Source organism: Leucopleurus acutus, assembly GCF_964270905.1.
Source record: "Leucopleurus acutus genome assembly, chromosome: 18".
Classification (NCBI taxonomy): domain Eukaryota; kingdom Metazoa; phylum Chordata; class Mammalia; order Artiodactyla; family Delphinidae; genus Leucopleurus; species Leucopleurus acutus.
The window spans coordinates 18,960,398-18,982,170 of NC_139160.1; the positions used below are offsets into that span (position 1 = coordinate 18,960,398).

The 21,773-nt window shown below is 35.1% G+C and overlaps 1 protein-coding gene across 3 annotated transcripts in view; it reads right to left on the minus strand.

Moving 5' to 3' along the window:
- RB1 (RB transcriptional corepressor 1) overlaps positions 1–21,773 on the minus strand; it is a gene marked incomplete at its 3' end in the record, with an annotated part of 133,762 nt that overhangs the window by 97,425 nt on the left and 14,564 nt on the right. For all 3 annotated transcript variants that reach the window (XM_082859168.1, XM_082859169.1, XM_082859170.1), the window contains exons 3-4: positions 5,631–5,746; positions 1,640–1,759 (exon numbers count right to left, since the gene is read on the minus strand). In XM_082859168.1, the coding sequence (XP_082715294.1) occupies positions 1,640–1,759; positions 5,631–5,746 (236 nt within the window). The remainder of the gene's footprint in view (positions 1–1,639; positions 1,760–5,630; positions 5,747–21,773) is intronic.

The following is a 21,773-nucleotide window of genomic DNA, read 5'->3' on the forward strand; positions in this document are numbered from 1 at the left end:
CATTATCTTACAATTACTCTGCAAGGAGAGCATTATTAGCTATATTTTACAGATTCAAATTGAGGTTTAAAAACGTTAAGTACGTTTCCCTAGCTCACACAGTCAATGAATGACAAAATTATTAATATCTAGATCTGTTTAGCTTTTTAAAAGTTATCATAATCACTACAGCACATTGCCATATATACACATATAGTCTACCCTGAAATAAATAGGCTTTAGTATCACAGTTAATCTTCCCAACTGCTCTTCAAAAGAAGGTACATATAAGATAGAAGAAATCCTATTGATCTACTTCAAGGCCAATATACACTAAATTATCTCATATAACTAGTCAATAAAAATTCCAAATCTCTTTTGCAAAGGCCTGAGTGACCTTTTAAAGGCCAAATCTGACTATGTCACTCTCTAGCTTAAAATCAATGACTCTCCATCTCCTGCTGGGTAAAGTCCAAGCTCACTATCAGTCTAATTCCCTCCTACCTTTTAGCAATTAGCAATATCAAAATACTTTACAGTACTGCTCTGGCTTTGCACACATGCTAATCACTCTGCCTAGGATACTCAGTCCCAGTCTCCACATATTTTGCTTGCTGAGTTTCTATCTATCCTTTAAACCCTACTCAGACATTGCCTTCTTCTATAGTTTTTTCACCCCATAATTATCCTTCTTACCTTTAAATATACACAGTATTTTGCCCACTACATAATTTCTACTTCTTACAAATAATCCTCTACAGTAGCACATCAAATGATTATTGCACTTATTTTTATTAAAAGATAGAATTTATTTATTTACTATAAGCTAATTCATGATCATAGTAGCATAAGATTTTACATCCCTAGCATCTAACACATAGCGGGTACTAACAGTAACTTCATTAATGCTTGTTGTAGTTTCTTAATTTATGTGGAATAAAACAGCTGATAGGCTGAAGTTTCTTAAAGGATATTCCACAAAAAAACTACTTCTTCTAAACCACCATGGAGAATACAAGTCATAGCTCAGTAGTATAGGTCACATACACCTTCCAGTGCCAACATGCTTTCTTTTCCTAAACATAGTATCACCATTAGGAAGAATTCTAAATTTAGGTCACCCTTCCATTCAGAGCTACAAGTCTTCTGGCAGAGAAGGCTAAAGTGGAAACTAGCTTTAAGTTTGTTAAAAAAAAAATGAGAACCATGAGTAAAACAAGTAATTTTGGAAGAAACATTCAGAATGAATATGATTGGACAAATAAGAAAGTTAAGAATATTAAGGGGACAGGGCTTCCCTGGTGGCGCAGTGGTTGAGAGTCCGCCTGCCGATGCAGGGGACACGGGTTCGTGCCCCGGTCCGGGAGGGTCCCACATGCCGCGGAGCGGCTGGGCCCGTGAGCCATGGCCACTGAGCCTGCGCGTCCCGAGCCTGTGCTCCGCAACGGGAGAGGCCACAGCAGTGAGAGGCCCGTGTACCGCAAAAAAAAAAAAAAAAAAAAAAAGAATATTAAGGGGACAAATAAGAATATTAAGGGGACAAATCTAAGGTGTAATACTTAATAACTTTACTAAGAACGTAACAGTTCCCAGATGGAAACTAATCATGAACAATGATACGAAAAAGCAGGGTGTAACCCTAATAAAATTTGTACTTTACCTTTCTAATTTGCTGTAGAGTGCACACAACACATTATACTTCTTCAACAGTCTTGACATAACATTATCAACTTTGATACTGGTATCGATTTCTTTTAGTAAGTCAAAAAATTTATAGACACTACAAAGGAAAGAATAGAAAAAAGTGAATTCATAACTTTAAAAATTCATTTTGTTTCATTTTCAAAGCATAGACATTTCAATTCAAAACACGTTAGCTCTACACCAAATCACTATTATATATCCTTTAGAAGGAACTTAGATTTTGCATTTTACTAGAATTTAAAGAGGAAAAAAATCAACTAGTCTTCAACCTATACCACTATATCTATACATCTATGCCTACATCTACTTATCATCAAGAACACAGGAAAAAAAATAAGGGTTATAACAGACATATACATATATTTATTTCTGTATCTATCTATATGTTTTAAAATCACAAGTTCCCATCCATTTACCCAATTCCAACACAAAAACTACAGGGTTCCTTCCAGTGTTTCCCTTTCCATATTCATAACTCTTCTTTGACAGTGAGAAACCTGTGACCCACTTATCTTTAATTTACTCATTTAATCAATCCCCCTATATAAGTACCAAGCTACCCACTCCTCCACATGGGCACCCTCTTCTCCTGCTCAGACTGACTCCCCCCATCCTGGACTGCCCTCCCGTCTCCACATGGACACCATCCTCACCCTAGTAGGGCTCTGACTCCTCACCCCAGACTGCCCTTACCCCACATGTGCCATGACTCCCTATACCAGCTGCCCGCACACCCTGCTTGGTCTCTGACATTGCACAGCAAGCAGCCCATGTCAAGAAGCCCCAGGCCCTGGTGGATGACCTTCTCATCCCACTGTGGCTCTGGCATCCTTCTCTGGGCACCACAGTGCTCCCCACCACAGATGCACACATCTACTTTCTTCAGCCCACCAGCGGTTTTAGGACTGAATTGTTGGGGAAGGGAAAAGGGAAACTGATTAAAAATTTTAAGTTGTTTAAATAATAACTTTAAATCATTGTTTATTGTTTTCTATAAAAATTAACCTATTTGAAATATCAATACATACATTTTTGACTTCTGAAAAATAGGGCGCTACAGATAGCAATCATCAACTGCACCTCACATACTCACTTCTAATCAAGTTTGTCTAAGGAGTTATACCAAAGCAGCTAACTGAACTACAGGGTAGTCACTAGACCCATCCATAGGCTGTCTAGCAACCAGTGAGTTACAGGCTTCATTCCAAAAAGAGGGCTGTACCACTCAGACATTTATCCTGGGAACTGGAAAAATAAAAGCCTCACCTAATCAGCAGAGGGCACAGAACATAAAAGAAGGTTATGAAAAGTTCCACTGATATAGAGGGGATTGGGGCAGCCATGACAAGCTTTGTGGGAAAGCAAATAAAGGAGGAATAGAAATGATACAGAGTAGATAATCATGATGCTGCTTAGAAAAGAAAAAGAATGGGGACTTCCCTGGTGGTGCAGTGATTTAAGAATCCACCTGCCAACTCAGGGGACACAGGTTCAAGCCTCGGTCCAGGAAGATCCCACACGCCACGGAGCAACCAAGCCCACATGCCACAACTACTGAAGCCCACACATCTAGAGACCGTGCTCCACAACAAGAGAAGCCACAGCAATGAGACGCCCGCACACTGCAATGAAGAGTAGCCCCTGCTAGATGCAACTAGAGAAAGCCCACACGCAGCAATGAAGACTCAGCGCAACCAAAAATAAATAGATAAATAAAAATCGATCCTTTAAAAAAAGAAAAAGAATGGAGCTAACCTGCTGAGAAAAAGAAATCAAACTTAGAATGGCATTTATTCAGGAACCACTCTCACTTCCAGTTTTGAGATATATGGCAATACCTATCCATGGAGCACCATGAAAACTGTGAATTGTTACTAAAAAGCCTTCTTTTTCTAGGGGTAACTTAAGTGGGTCCCTATTCCTTCTGTAGTCCTCCTCTGAAGGAAAGAAGTGAAGGCAGGAAGGTGAGAGGAAGGCAGGCAGACAGGCATAAAAAGCCATAATTAAAACACACAGATCTGTAGATAACTACATATTCTAGGAGCAGTGCTCTATGGATTGATAATGGTCCATAAACTGTTTACCAGTCCACAATTAAGTACAGAAATTGGGGGTAAACACTTAAAAACTTTTATGGCAATTTGACACTAATTTTAATGCCTGCTGAATCCAATAATAAAAAATTTAGTCCTGTGTTTAGTATGATTTTTGTTTCATTTTTCTAGTAATTAATTTATATTACTTATTTTTAAAACATCAGTCTATGACATACTGGGAAGAAAAGAAACTAGCCCTTCACCAGAGTACTTTTAAGAAGCAGTGGTTTAGATAACATTCCTGGATAGTTATCAGAACACTGACAGATGCCCTAAGAAAAAGTTGTACCAAATACATTACTATAATTATTGTAGTGATATTATTTATGATATGCCCATTTTATAAATCAGAGTTACTCTGTGAATACTCAGAGAAAAAGTTTAGGAAAATCTTTTCCAGGAAAATTCTTTCACCTTATAGATAAAGGATGTAATAGACTTTCTCTGTCATATTTATTTAGCAGTCTATGGACAGCTATATAACACTGTATTGCGGTCATCTGTTTAATTTAAACTGGATGAGTTTCTTGAGGTCAGAGACTATATCTCACCTCTATATCATTAGAACCTAGTAGAGTAACACAGCGCCTAGCAGTTGGTAAGTTTTGTTTCCTTCCCCCTTTTTGTTTGGAGGGGTGGTGCGGGTAATAGGAGGAATCTACAGAAAAAAAGAGATCAAGACCTCATCAGCACCTATGGTGTTACAGGCATTGACTCGAGAACTATTTACTTCTCTGCTCATTATAAGTTATTTAATTCTCAAAATTCTATCAAGTAGTTAATAATTTTTATTTCGCAGGAAAGGAAAGGAACCCGAGACTTAATAAGGATAAGCAATCTGCTCCAAGTCATATACCTTGTAAAATAAACCCAGTCTATCCTAACCCAAACATTCATTCTCTTTCTGATCCTCAGAGGTCACGAAAACATACGCTGAATAAATGAATAAATCAACGTAAAATTTTACCTCTATATTTAGATTATTTTTCAGCTATATAAAAACTATTTTGATTTAGTGATTTTAGTTAATAAAGTTAAACTGTGAAATCTCTGAGAGGTAAACCAATTCATATTCAATAAGTTAAATATGAACATACAAGGCCTTTGTTTCCACATTTTATTTAGAGGTAATAAGAAAAAGTTACTAAAATATGCAACAATTTATCTCATTTACACAAAATACCAATTATGTCTAACTCTAGATGGTTTTATCCAAGAAAAAACATACACTATCTTTTTGGTAAAATTATTTACTGTTACATTTCATAAACATACTGCAAAAGAAATGACTGGAATTCCCAGAAGGCTTCTCTTGACTTACTGGAAACAGTAAACTCCTCTTTTAGGCTTAGAAACTCAATACAGACTTTAATTAAGTAATTACAGGGACAAGTATTATAATAGATACTCAACTGAACATACAGTCTCAAAACATATATAATTATAATATCTATTATATTAAATAATCTTAAACTTTAATAAATCAACTAAATTCCTTTAAGATAGACTCATACTACTTTTACAAAGGTTTTAATATATAAGTCTACTTCATAAATCTTTGCTTTTTTTGTCCATTTTATCAACAGCTACAATTAAGAAAGTTTACAGATAGTGAGAGACACAATGGAAATTTTCCCAGGACAGAAACCGCTACATTTTTAAGAAAGTGCGGCAAAAATACACCTTCATTAAGGGCTCTAATGGAGAACAGGAGTCCACTGGTTGACCTAAGTTTTCTACGTTTTATTTAATTTTAGCATTTTCCACTAATTCCCTAAAGTCTATTAAAATGATAGTTCAGAAAGAGTTTTCTTTAATGGCAGAGGCTTATATTAATATAAGAAATTTTACCTGGTTTCAATGTTTTTCTGCAGCTCAGTGAAAGTGAACGGCATCTCATCTAGGTCAACTGCTGCAATAAAGATACAGATTCCCCATAGTTCCTTTTTCTTTTGAACATAACCTTCCTGGAAACAAAACAAGACAAAACAAAACAAAACAAAAAGGTTCAAATATTTCATTAAATCATTCACACACTGGATACTGTGCTAAAACTGTATTATATGCAACTTTTTTCTTATTCAGCATAACAAAATTAATTGTTACTAAATCTTTATGAGGTCATATACTTGAGAGCATTTAATTCTACACTAGTAACAAACAAACTAGTTACAAAATTAGTAACTAAATTTTATACTATACGGCAAAAAAATTACTAGAAAGGTCAAAAAGTTAAATTATAACTTTCTATAAAAAATCTAGGGGCCAGTCAGTTCTCTGAAGTAAATATTTTCATTTTTTAGTAATCCAATGTCATCAAAGCCAAGTTGAAAGATTTTAGGCTCCATAAAATGGACTCCAAAATTTTTTTTCTTCTAATTCACTTGTTCTTTTATCAATCTATTGATTCAAGTCTTTTTTTTTAATTTTTAAATTATTTTTATTTTTGGCTGCCTTGGGTCTTTGTTGCTGCGCGTGGGCTTTCTCTAGCTGCGGAGAGCGGGGGCTACTCTTCGTTGGGGTGCTCGGTCTTCTCATTGCGGTGGCTTCTCTTGTTGCGGAGCATGGGCTCTAGGACACGCAGGCTTCAGCTGTGGCACATGGGCTTAGTTGCTCTGCAGCATGCGGGATCTTCCCGGATCAGGGCTCGAACCCGTGTCCCCTGCATTGGCAGGTGGATTCTTAACCACTGTGCCACCACGGAAGTCCTGATTCAAGTATTTTTTAACCTTATGAAATTCGTATCTCTCAGTGCCCTAATTGCCTTCCTTGTAAAATGGAAATACATATTTCACTTTGTAAGAATTAAATGAGATTATATATATAAAGCCCTTAGATCTGGCATATAACTAATATGCAATGAATGATGGCTACCACTATCATTAGAATATTTTTTCATTATCATTAGAATACTTTTTATCCCGAAAAATACATATCCCTATTTAAATATGTAAGTTTTATAGGTAAAATTTGGATTATATTAAATTGAAAACAAAAGAAATACCAAATAATCTGATGTTCTATCAAACAGCTGGAACTGCTTATTACTCTTAATTGGAGATTACAATGGAGCTGAAAAGTATGTGATGCAATTTTATATTGTTCTGAAATCTCAATTATATAAAAGCTTTAGAAAAAAGAATTATTCTAGATTATCAAATTTTATGGATAATATGAAGCTTATCACTATCCAACTCTAAACTTTTCCTTAATTTTAGCTACTTGGGAAATAAATATTTTAAAACTTATATTACAACTATACACCCACTAGAATTGTTAAAATTAAAAAGACTAACAATATCAAAGGTTGATAAGGATATAAAGCAATGGAACACTCAAACATTACTGATGAAAACGTAAAATGGTACAACCATTTTTGAAAAGAAGTTTGGCAAGTTCTTATAAAGTTATATACCTGCCATAACACTTAGCAATTCCACCCCTAGATATTTATACCCAAGAGAAGTGGAAACTTGGTACCTGAATGTTAACAGCAGCTTCATTCATAAAAACCAAAAACTCAAACAACCCAATATCCAAAAACAGGTGAAGAGATAAACTGTGGTATATCCATTCAATGGAATGTTATTCAACAATAAAAAAGGAAAAGTATAAATACACACAACATAGATAAATCTCAGTTATTACACAGAGGAAAGAAAACCAAATACAGAAGTGTACATGCTGTGTACACTTTGATTTCTACAAAATTCTAGAAAAGGCAAAACTAATCTTTAATGTCAGAAAGTAGATCAGTGGCTGCCTGGGGACAGGAGTGGATGTGTGTTGGGGAATGATGACAAAAGAGAATGAGACAACTTTCTGGAGTAATAAAAAATTTTTAAATCTCAATGGTTAAATAACATTTGCCAAAACCTATTGAACTCTTCACTTAAAACTGGTTGATTTAGTGTATATAAATTATACTTCAATAAATTTGACATTGAAACTAGACTACATACTTACTATTTCTGAAACTGAACAACAAAGTATATGTTGCTTGACTGTTATAATGACTATTAAGTATGTTTTAATAAAATGAACATAAACTCTTATATATACATATATATACACTTATAAGTATTTACATTACTATGGTCAATTTCTCAGGAACTACTAAGATGTAAAAGGTTGGTTGTCTCTATAATAAACAATTTCCAAACTACCATGATTTTTAAATTTTTATGCTTAATTCTTATCATGATTTTGGTTTGCTTCTTTGCTCAGGCTATCACCTGTTGAACCTAACTTCTCTCAATGTGTCTTCTTTCAGCAACTCCAATCTTTTTTTTACTCTTTTAAAGTTGGGAAATGAAGTATTAAGCTTGTTAAAATTGAGTATGTACTTTATTCATTTTTTTTAAATAGCAAATTTTATTAGGACATAGCAAATACGATTCAACACAAGCTCATTTGAAATGATAAAATGCCTAAATAAAATGTTGTATACATAGGTTCTGACTTTTAAGGACCTGAGGAACTTTCCTATAAGCAAAATGTGTGACCTTTATTTCAGATGATTTATAAATCTTGTTGTTTTTGTTGTTGATATTGTTGATGTTCTAGCTGCATCCCAATTAACTATATGTATAGATAAAGTGTTCTTTCTTCTTCATACACAGTTATCTATGGAAGAAAAATAAATGTTCCTTCTAAACTTGAGAATATTAAATATTTTAATCACCTACATTTGATTTAGTTCTTTAGAGGGAACCATATTACAGATGAGATCAATGTTATAAAACCAAATGATTCATGCACAAATATTTTTGTTAATCTATGTGAAGAAAATAATCAGTTTCCAATTAAGAGAGTCCTAGAAGTAGAATTTCTACATTAAAGTATTTAAGATTCTAGACATAGAATTATATATAGAGATAGATATGGAAAGGGCTTGCATTTTAGTTGTAACCTATAACATCCAGTTGGTCTGATCTTATATCTGGATGCCACCAAAATTTGCCAGAGGGAAAAAATTTACAAAGCCATGAAGATGAGAATCAACTACAAAATCCTACTCTATAATCATTCTGTTCACTTTTTAAAATAGTAGATTATACTGGAACACAAATAACATAATTTAACACAAAGTCAACTGATATGATAATTGCCTAAATGGAAAACATCAGCCTAACCACCATATTTGCAATCATTTAAAAATCATAGGGCTTCCCTGGTGGCGCAGTGGTTGAGAGTCCGCCTGCCGATGCAGGGGACACGGGTTCATGCCCCGGTCCAGGAAGATCCCACATGCCACAGAGCGGCTGGGCCCATGAGCCACGGTCGCTGAGCCTGCGTGACCGGAGCCTGTGCTCCGCAACGGGAGAGGCCACAACAGCGAGAGGCCCGCGTACCGCAAAAAAAAAAAAAAAAAATCATATATCTTCATATAGTTTTCTTTGCCTCTTCCAGTTTGTTTTTTTATATCTTCCAAAATTTGATATCTCTAATAATTTTTAAAGAAATACTCATTAAAAAAAAAGAAGAAAAAAAGAAATACTCATTATGCAACTGCCATGGTTTTATGACTTTGGGGATACAGTGATGAAAACAGAAACAAACAAACAAAATTCCCTGTCTCCCTGGCACTTATACTTTTATTTATGTTAAGAACATGCCTTTTGGTGTCAAACATTCAAGAGTTTGAATACTCTGGTGGTATAACTGAGCAACGTGCTTAAATCCAATTAGACCTCAGTTTCTACTAAAATAGGGATGATAATATCTAATCAGAGTCACTATGAAAATTAACTGTAAGGACACTTTTTATTTTTATTTATTTATTTTTTGGGCCTCACGTGGTGGCATGCAGGATCTTAGTTCCCCAACCAGGGTCAAACCTGTGCCCTCTGCAGTGGAAGTGTAAATTCTTAACCACTGGAATGCCAGGGAAGTCTCTGAGGATGCACTTAAGTAATCAGCATGGTGCCCGGCATTATACTCATTGAATCACAACCAGCAGCAGCAGCACTATTATCAGTGAATCTAGCACTCATTCCTCTGTATCATATCTGTCTCAATACTATCTGTAATCCAACCTTCTCCACACCAAAAACATCCATTCCTGGGAATGCTAAGGAATGCTGGAGTTGTGTGTGTGTGTGTGTGTGTGTGTGTGTGTGTGTGTGTGTGTAAGAAATCATGTTTATTGACCTCCAGCCCCTGGAAATCACTGATCTGATTTCAATTCCTTTTCCAGAATATCATACAAATGGAATTATACAGTCTGTAGCCTTTTTCGTCTGGCTTCTTTCACTTAGCATAATGCTTCTGAGGACTCATCCATATTGTTGTATCTATAATATTAGTATTTATTCCTTTTAATTGCTGAGTAGCACTCCATTGTATGAATACCACAATTTATTTATCTACTCCAACAGCTGAATACACTGCTATGAATGAGGCTACTAACCCTAGCCTTAAATATCCAACTACAGATCTTTAGGTGGATGTATGTTTTCATTTTTCTTGGGTGAATATCTAAGTTGAGGAATGCTAAGTTCTATATTAAATACAAGTTTAAGTTTATAAGAAACTAATAAACTGTTTTCCAACGTGGCTGTACCATTTTGCATTCCCACCAGCAACAAATGAGAGTTCCAGCTGCTTCACATCCTTACTAGCACTTAGTTTTTGTTTGTCTGTTCTTGCCTGTTTTTTAGCCATCCTAGTAGGTATGTAATGGTACCTTTTCCCAAGGACTAATGACATTGAGTATTTTTTCAAATCTTACTTAACATCCATATCTCTTCTTTGGTAAAGGGTGTTTTCAAATCTTTTGCCAATTTTCTATTCAGTTGTTTGTCTTATTAAGTTGTAAGAATTAGTTATACATTCTGGATTCAAATCGCTTAACAGATGTGTGTTTTGCAAAAATCTTCACCCAATCTGTGGCTTTTCATTTTCTTAAATATTGTATGCCAAAGAGCATAAGTTTTTAATTTTGATGGAGCTCAATTTATTACTTTGCTTTATAGATCACGCTTTTGGTGGTGCTATCTATGAAATCTTTGCTTAACTCAAGGTCACGAGGATTTTCTCCTATGTCATCTTCTACAAGTTTAGATCTACGATTCATTTGAATTAACTTTTATAAATGGTGCAAGATAGGGATTAAAGTTCTTTTTTTGCATATGGACGTCCAATTGCTCCAGCATCGTTTGTTAAGAGGAATAGCCTTCCTCCACTGAATTACCTTAGCACCTCTGTGTGCAAAGACTGACTATATATGTGTGAATTCTATTTCTGGATTCTCTGTTCTGTTCCACTGACCTGCTTGTCTTTCTTTTTACTAGTACTACAATGTCTTGATTACTGTAGCTATGTTTTGTTCTTTTTTAGTTCAGTTTGATTCAAGATTTTTAAATCCGTAAAGGACATCTGATTTACTTCTAATTGTGCAGATTAAGAAATTAAAGACTAGAGTGTTGAGATTTGTTCAACACAGCCAGTCGATGCCACAGACCTAAAACCCAAGTTTCTTAACACTCAATTTAGTATTGTTCCATTTATTTAAGAATAGTTCCTTAATAACATTTCTACATTGATGTTCCTAACATTTTCACTACTGAAATCCTTAATCTCATCACCCCACTAAGAGTCCTATACTCTTAACTACTTTACTATTCTGTACTCTTCATTTCTATTTTACTGAGAAGGTTAGAGAATCACAATACCAAAAGCCTCAACATTTTTCTCCACATCACATAATTTCTAAACACCATAAACTTCAGTCTTCCTCCAATGTCTCTGCATCTTCAACTTCCTCTTCTGACTTTAACAAATGGACATTCTCCTCCACTCTCAAATTAATATATCTAATCCCTCCGTATCGCCCACTTTGGATCACACTGCCTCTCATCTCCTTCAAGACCTAGTTTATTAATGCTTCCCTCTGTCTTCTGTAATTTCTCTAACACTTCTTTCTAAACACTTATTTCCCTTTAGATAAGCTTGCACCACCTTAAAAAAAGAAAAAAAACCTATCCCTGGACTTTATCAAGCTACTGGCCTAACCACACATCTAAACCTCTCACTATTCTCACTATTCACACACATACTCATCATGTACACTCTCACAGTCACACCTACTGCATCCACTGAACACATCTACTATATAAGCACTATTCTACTGACGCTATCCTCGAAGTCTCCAAAGACTGCTCTCTTTCTAAACTGAATGGCCTTTTCTTTGGTTTCATCCACAAAGTCCTGTATACAACATCTAACACCACTGTAATGAAACTTTTTCCCTTAGCTTTTTAAACACTCTAACATCCGCATTCTCTTTATTTCTCCCAACTTTTTCAGTGTTTCCTAATTCCAAGGACTTTTTCCGAGAACCTTCTCTTTTCCTCCACAATCTCATCCACTTCTATAGCACCCTCATCACCTCCATACAGATGTTTCTCATATCTCATCCTGCTTTCCAGCCCTCACTGCTCTCTCAAGATCCAGGCCCTATTTTCCAATGGCAATTTACAACCTAAAATCTGTAACTGATTAGTTTTCTTGAAAATTTAGTTGAGAATTACGAAATGGGCTCAGAACAGCACCTTAAAAATTGTTAAAACAGAGGAAAAGTAATTTTTACTCAGCCAAAAGAATGACCAATAAATAAATAGAAGAAAAAAATGGGGAAAGGGTAAGAAAAAGCATTTTGCAAAAGAAAAAACAGTAATTTCCAATAAACGTATTTTGAAAATACTGAACCTCAGAATAGTGTCAGTTGAAGGACAATTTGCAAATATGCATCAAGATCCTTAAGAGTTCAGTTTTATCTCTAAGAATTTATCCTATGAAAATAATTGGAGTGTTGAGTCAAGATTTAGTGTAATATATGTTCAAAGAATTATTTATAAGAGTAAAAATAGTGGGAAAAGCTTAAATATCTTTAAATAAAATGGTTAAAAAAATTATGATAGAGCTATATCATGGAATAACATAAAACTCTTAAAACATTTCAAAGATTATAAGGACATGGGAAAATACCAAAGACATGCTAAGAGAAAAAAACACCAGAATACAAAATTCTGTGTATATTTTGACTCTAATTTTGTGAAAAAATTTTTAAAAGGAAGGAAAGGCAAATATATATCAAAATGTTAACTATTATCTCTAGGTGGTAGGATTACAAATGATTTTCATTTTCTTCATTAACACTAGATACATTTTCTAAGTTACCTAACAACTATAAAATGGGGGGAAAGTAAGTCAATTTAAAAGTACTAAATTTATACAAAGCAGGAGAGAGAAAAATTAGGAATATTCTTGAGAAAAATCTTTAAAATATTAAAACTGTAATTACATATACTATAGTTTAAATAGAAATCTACAATCAACACTTAAGAGGCTACCTATTTAAGCTGTCGTTTAATTTAGTTCACCTGAACCACCCAACTGACAACCCCGAATTAGTGATGACTTGTACTTGCTTTATCGCAAGCACTAACTTATAAAAGAGCTCCACCAAGTGGTAACATAAATCATCTTGGAAACATCTGAAAAGTAGGTTATCTTACTAGTCATGCTATCATAACCAACATGAATTCAAACTGAAATTTTAAAAGTTAAAAACACTACTCTCTCTTATCTTCCCTTTTTAAAATATCAGCCATGACCAAGATGGAAATAAGCCATAAGTAATATGCTCTTTATCTCAGGGTCAAAAGGATACATACTTACACTAGATTCATGAGACTGTAATGCATGATTAGCCATAAAGTTACAAGTTAAATGTATTAGAGAAGTAGAGGTGATAAGAGCTGCCTTTATCTTCCACTCCTGGATTTCCTCCTTACCAAGGTTATATGTAGGAGCAAAAGGGATAACATGCTAATATGCCAGAAAATCCTTCCTCTCACTTGCATAATATTAGCCCTCAGCAGTTAGTGTCAAGGAAATTCTTTGATGTGGTCAGAAGAAGCAAAAGGCAAGAGTAGCACAGTCAAGAAGAATGTAAAAGCTCAATCATATTTGTACTCAATCATATTTTTGATACCATATTCAAGGGTGAACACCAACTGAATTAGCCATCCAGTTACACAATGCCTTTGTGGGGAGACAGTTGACTCTACTCCCAGAAAAATATGTACCTGGCAAGTTGAGATTCATCTAGCCTTCTGCCCAAGAATTTAGTACCTGGGGCTCCCTCCTTTAAGAGCTCTTACAGAACTGAATGGATAGGCCTATTTAAGCAGTTAAGTAAACTTAAGTTCAGTTTACTTACTTGCTCAATTGTCCACATCTCAACTAGTCTGTAAGCATTTTGAAGGCATAATTATATCTAATACACCGTTATACCCCCAAAAACCTAGTACAACGTCCAGCACTAACTTGATGTTAAATGCACATTTTTTAAAAGAGCAGTAGCAACAGTCATCCCCCCGTATAGGATAGAATGACTTTTTTTACTCTCTCTTTTTCCTCCTAGTATGCTCAGAGAAACAAGCAGCAACTGAATCATGAGTAAAAAATATAAGGTAAGAATATTGCTTCTACTAGTTTCTTTAGCTCCTGATCACACATTGATAACCTAGTGAGTATCAACAAGACTAACTCACACAAACAAATGATACTACAGACCTCATTTCCTAAACATGTGATACATAACTGACCTGGAATTTAGTTTCTAGTCAAGCTCTCTGCTTGCTTTATTGAGTCAAAGGCCCAAAAGATGACCCACCCAAGAAGATATAGCCACAGAGGAGAGAAAACTGCCGCCATATTAAAACAACGACTAATTAATTGGTTTTTCTGTAAAAGATCAATGAAATCGATGTCTACCACTCTTAGAAACAAAGATGAAAAAAACTGAGGAAGTCAACTCCTACAACTCAGATTTAATTATATGTATAAAAGGTATCTTCCAAAGTTTGCATGTCAACTCCTTCTACCAGTATCACATATAATACTTGAAAAAAATGAAAACATAACTAATGAATAAATGAGTTGGCGTTAAAATGAAAGAATCTCAATTGGAAGGGAAATGAAAGGGATCATTGATCATCAAGTCCTGTGGTCTGGGAGTTTCTAGGGTTCCAAATCATAAAATGATAATCTTTGGCAAATGTGCTGATATTTTTAAAAACTTAAGAGAACCCATATGTTTACTTTCAATAATGCCTCAGTAACTAAAGTAGCAAATACTTCACTTTTGCTAGAATTCAATGCAGCAAGGTAACACAATTTACCTTTACATTGATAAAAAAGCACTGGCTGGCAGCTTTGTATGCCTTGAATAAAACTAGGAAAAATTATTATTTAATAAACTAAGTTTGGTAAACTTCTTAAAACAGATCCAAGGTGGGGAAAATTTGGTGGTTTCTGACTGCAATATATTGATAATTCTGATTCAACTTACCTTAAAAAAAAGTTTGTAGAATGAGAAAATCAGAGCACATATTGAAAAGAGGTTAATTAAAACAGGAAGAGGAATAGGAAATTTTGATAAAATAATTCACTTCAAAGCTCTCCTAAATATCTAGGTCTCATATAAACTTGACTATCTGTTTATAGCTGAACATGTAACAGGCAGAAATAACTACCAATCTGAACATCAATAATTATGAATATCAGGCCTCTAAAACTATAATGCACATAATAAGGAAAACATTAATTAATTCACTGATAGATCATTTACAATCATTTATTTCAAAACAACATCTGTTTTATCTAAATTATATTTATATAGGGCATAAAGATGTTTAAAGTACAGAAAAACAAATAGTCCTATTAAATTGAGATTGAAGATATCCTAGCAAACCTGGAAGCCTATAACAATCTCCACAGTCATTCCAATCCTTTGGAAAAGAAGATGCTATATAGTGTGTGATGTATCCTTCTGGTATCTACTTCTAATATGGAGAATAAAACTTAGAGTTCATCCCTATGTTTGTGGGGAATTGAGGGAGGGGTAGTTTTTTAAAAGAAATACATTATAGCTGTTTTCAGTCATTTATATCCTAATATGTACTAAAAAGAATTTTTTTTTAATCTTAGAAAACTATATAAAATAAGACTCCAAAATCCAAAATATGTGGGTAAAGAAATTGGGCTTTTTAGGAAGGATAATTTTGTACCTTATTCTCTAATTCATTTAATTTATTCAGTAAATATTTACTAAATGCCTACCAAGCAGTAAGCACTATTATAACTGCTGGGAATACATCAGTAAACAAAATAAACATTTCTGTTTCCTGGAGCTGACATTTTAGGGGGAAGAGAACGATAATAAACAAAAATCAGTATCTATAAGTAAACTATATACTATGTTTGAAAAAGAGGCCTTCCCTGGTGGCGCAGTGGTTAAGAATCCACCTGCCAATGCAGGAGATACAGGTTCAAGCCCTGGTCCAGGAAGATCCCACATGCTGCGCAGCAACTAAGCTCGTGCACCACAACTACTGAGCCTGCACTCTAGAGCCCGTGCTCTGCAACAAGGGAAGCAACTGCAATGAGAAGCCCGCACACCGCAACAAAGAGTAGCCCCCACTCGCTGCAACTAGAGAAAGCCCACGCACAGCAACAAAGACCCAGTGCAGCCAAAAATAAATAAAATTAATAAAATTTTAAAAAGAAAGAGAGAAAAAAGAGCAGGGTGTCGTACACTGTTGGTGGGAATGTAAACTGGTGCAGACACTATGGAGAACAGTATGGAGGTTCCTTAAAAAACTAAAAATAGAGCTACCATATGATCCTGCAATTCCACTCCTGGGCATAAATCTGGATAAAACTCTAATTTGAAAAGATACATGCACCCCAATGTTCACAGCAGCACTATTTACAATAGCCAACACATGGAAGCAGCCAAGTGTCCATCGACAGATGAATGGATAAAGAAGATGTGGTATATATACACAACTGAATATTACTTAGCCATCAAAAAGAATGAAATAATCCCATCTGCAGCAACATGGATGGACCCAGAGACTATCATACTAAGTGAAGTAAGTCAGACAGACAAAGGCAAGTATCATAAGATATCACTTACATGTGGAATCTAAAAAATGATACAAATGATCTTATGGACAAAACAGAAACAGACTCACAGACACAGAAAACAAACTTATGGTTACCAAAGGGGAAAGAGCTTGGGATTAACAGATACACACTACTATATATAAATTATAAAATAGGTGGACTTCCCTGGTGGCACAGTGGTTATGAATCCACCTGCCAATGCAGGGGACACAGGTTCGATCCCTAGTCTGGGAAGATCCCACATGCCACGGAGCAACTAAGCCCATGCACCACAACTACTGAGCCTGTGCTCTAGAACTCGCGAGCCACAATTACTGAGCCCACGGGCCACAACTACAGAAGCCCACGTGCCTAGAGCCCGTGCTCTGCAACAAGAGAAGCCACCTCAATGAGAAGTACCACAACGAAGAGTAGCCTGCGCTGGCCACAGCTAGAGAAAGCCCACACGCAGCAACAAAGACCCAATGCAGCCAAAAAAAAAAAAAAAAATTATAAAATAGGTAAACAACAATGTCCTACTGTACAGCACAGGGAACTATATTCAGTATCTTGTAACAATACACACAAGCACACACACGTGCGTAACTGAATCACTTTGCTGTACACTAGAAACCAACACAACATTGTAAACAACTATACTTCAATTTAAAAAAAAGCAGGGTAAAGTAAATAGAGAATTTGAGGGAGAAGTAGGGGCAGATTACAGTATTAAACAGTCTTAGGCCTCACTGGAAAAGTGAGATATCAGCAAAGATTTTATTCTATGAGCAAAGGCATAATCTATTAAATTTTTAAAATGTGAATGTCTTCTGACCCAGTGGTTTCACTTCTAGGAATCTACACTACAGCAGTACTCTCATTTGTGCATTAAATGTATATAAAAAGCTATTCACTGCAGCAGTTTGTAGTATCAAATGTTCAAAAATAAACTAAATGTTTGTTAACAGGGGAATATATAAATAAATTACACATCCATACAATGGGAAATACATCCACTAAAAAGATTAAGCTAAACACAGAGGGAGAGGTGCTCTTCAAGATACATCACTACATGAAAAAAGCAAGGTGCAGAAAAATGCAAAAACTAGAAACTTTTATTAGCTGCCTACAGAGGAAAAGCAGGCAGCTTAGGGGAAAGAATGAGAGAGACTTCTCACTGTTTACATTTTTATTTCTTTTGAATCTTGAACCATCTGAATCAACTGCCTATTTCAAACACACTGATAATAAATTGGCTAAAAAGTGTAAGTAAATAATAAGACCTCAGTGAGGTAAAATAAAAATCCTTTGTGTGTGTGGGTGTGAAAGGGGAAGTGAGGAAGGGTTGAAAGGATAGAATGAGCAAAAAATTTATCAGTGGTTATTTCTACAGAAGTGGGAATACAAAGAGAGCAATGGATATTCACTTTTCACTCTATTACTATAAAATTTTTTAAAACAAGTATATTTGAGTTTTGAATATATATGGGTGTGTGTTTATATATGAATATATATATTTTTGAAATGCTGAAAGGGAAATATAGAAATGGTGGGAGAAAATGACAAGATGTTAGTATCTGAAAAACTACATACTACACCTTGAAAGGTGGAATTCAAAACAGTAGACAATAAGTTATAAGATTCATAATGACCACAAAATAAAATAAAATAAAATAAAATAGCTTCTCAGAAGAAGCCTAGCTAGTCTTCATGAAGAGATGAGAGTAAAATTCCTTGCATGGATCCTCAGAAAGAAGAAAATATACTGCAGTAAACAATACTGGCCAACAGTAAAAACTTTCATGAAGAAAAAGCAATTTTAAAAGTAGGAAGTCAAATTATATATTATTATAACAATTATATATAATTATATGTTAGATATATCTGAGTAGTTCATGATGAACTTTAATAATGTTATCCAACATTTATATTACATTTAAAACATTAAATGGTAAAAAGGATAGGAAGGAAACGGTTTGATTAAATTTTTTAGAGAATAGAAGAGAAAAACCAATAAAACCAAAGACTGGTTTTTTGAAAAAACCAACAAAATAGGGAAGCTTTTAGTTAGATTGATCAAGAAAAAAGAAAGACTCAAATTAGCTAAAATTAGGAATGAAATAAGGACATTAAGACCAACATTACAGAAATAAAAAAAGAATTACAACAGGAATGCTATGAACAACTGCATGCTGACAAATTAGATAACACAGATGAAATGGACAAATTTCTAAAAAGATCCAACTCCAAAAGAGTTGGACCGAAACCAACTCAAAAAGAAACTGACATCTGGAAAGACCTCTAACAAGGTAAGAGGTTGGATTAGTAATTTTAAAACTTACACAGAGAAAAGTCCAGGCTCAGATGGTTTCACTGGTGAATTCTACCAAATATTTAAAGTAGAATTAATATCAAGTCACCAAATTGCTCCATAAAAACTGAAGAGGAGGAAACATTTCCCAACTCCTTCTGTGAGAGGTCAGTACTACCCTGACACTAAAATCATACAAAGACATTACAAGGAAAGAAAATAGAGACCAAAATTTCTTATGAACATATGCATAAAAATCGTCAACAAAGGGCTTCCCTGGTGGCGCAGTGATTAAGAATCTGCCTGCCAATTCCAGAGACACAGGTTCATGCCCTGGCCCGGGAAGATCCCACATGCCGTGGAGTAACTAAGCCCATGCACCACAACTACTGAGCCTGAGCTCTAGAACTCGCAAGCCACAACTACTGAGCCCACGTGCCACAACTACTGAAGCCTGTGCACCTAGAGCATGTGCTCCGCAACAAGAGAAGCCACAACAATGAGAAGCCCGCATACTGCAATGAAGAGTAGTCCCCGCTCACCACAACTAGAGAAAGCCCGCGCATAGCAACAAAGACCCAACACAGCCAAAAAAAAAAAAAAATCCTCAACAAAATATGAGGAAACCAAACTTACAAATATATGAAAAGAATTACAGACTATGACCAAGTGGGATTTTTAGGATAAGTCTCACTTTATCCTAAAAATGCAATGTTGTTTAAAATCTTAAAATAATATAATACATTATATCAATAAGGAGAAAAAAACATATGATTATCTCAATAGATGCAGAAAAATCATTTGACAAAATCCAAAATCATTTGACAAAACACTCAATACAACAGGAATAAAAGGGAACGTCCTCAACCTGACAAAGGCATCGACAAAAAGCCCACATCATAAATAATGGTAAAAGACTGAATGTTCTTCCCCCTAAGATAAGGAAAAAGACAACAATGTATTGAAGGTTCTAGCCAGGGCAATTAGGGAAGAAAAAGAAATAAAAGGCATCCAGATTATAAAGGAAGAAGTAAAACTATCTCTATTTGCAGACAATATGATCTTGTATTCAGAAAATCCTAAGGAATACACTAAAAAACTATTTGAATTAAACTATGAATTCAGCAAGTTTGCAGCATACAAAATCAACATGCAAAAGTCAACTGTATTTCTATACACCAGCAATGAATAAACCAAAAACAAATTCCATTTATAACAGAATCAGTAAGAATAAAATACTTAGGAATAATATTTTAATTGCAAGACTTGTACTCTAAAAACTAAAAATACTGTTGAAAAATTAAAGAATATCTCAATAAATGGAAAGACATTTCACGCTCATGCATCTGAAGATAATATTGTTAAGATGGCAATACTCCCCAAATTAATCTAGAGATTCAGTATAACCTCTACTGAAATCTCAACTGTCTTTCTGAAAGAAACTGACAAATTGATCCTAAAACTCATATGAAGAGAGAATTCTGGGAAGACGGCAGAGTAGGAAGCACTAGAAATCTGTCTCCCCACCCAGACAACAGTTGCACTGGCAGAATCTGTCGGATATAACTATTCTGGAACTCTGGAGTCTATTAAAGGCTTACAACTTCCAGGGGAAGGCAAAGAAGGTAAATGATAGTTAATTTCTGTCAATTTCAGCTCTGAACACAGTAACAGGTACCCATAGCCAACTGTCACCCACGTGGCAGGCAACTATGTACATGTTCCTGGAACAGCCTGCACAGAATCTGCAGAAGCCAGGGTGGGCAGAAAGGACCCAGTCCTCCAAATTTCACAGATCTGTGCTCTGATCACTTATCGCTGCTCATCATGGAGGAGCAGGCAAAGAGATGGGGGCTACTGTTGTTGCGCCTCTCCCATTGTTGCAAGCACCTCTCCCTCTAGTTGAAGTGACTGCCAGGAGATTTAAAAAGTTGGCACCTTCCCCCTACTCTTCATTTTTTTCTCTTTTTCCTCTTTTGGGAGTCAGACATTGGACTAAGACATTCAAAAGTAACCAAATAAATGGAGGAAATTAGAAAGTCACACTGCACACCCAAGAAAGGCACAGAATCAGAAAAGGCCTGAGAAGACCTTAAGTTTATACTTCAGGCTGATCCTTGGCACAGACATAGCCTACAACAATCAAAACCAAACCAAACAAAAATGAAAACAAACAAACAAACAGCAAACTCTAGGGAAGTGGGGAGAATGTGATATCAGACTTACCACATTATTAGATTCAAATGTCCAGTTTTCAACAAAAAAATGACTGCATACAAAGAACAAGAAAGTATGGCTCATTTAAAGGAAAAAAAAGTTGGCCAAAAGAAAGTATCCTTGAAAAAGATTTGATGGCAGATTTACTAGATGAAAATTTTAAAACAAGTGTCTTAAAGATGCTCAAAGAACTAAAGGAAGATATGTCAAGAAAATGATGTACAAACAAAATGGAAATATCAATAGATAGAACCTAAAAAAGAAGTCTCTAGAAATTCTGGAGCTGAAAAGTATAATAACCAAAATGAAAAATTCACTACAGAGATTCAGAGATAGATTTGAGAAAGCAGAAGCAAGAAACAACAAACTTGAAGACAGGACAATGTACTGAGTCTAAGAAACAGAAAGAAAAAATCTGAAGAAAAGCGAACAGAGACTAAGGGACCTGTGAGACACCATTAAGTGGAACAACATATGCATTATGGGAGTTCCAGAAGAAGAGAGAG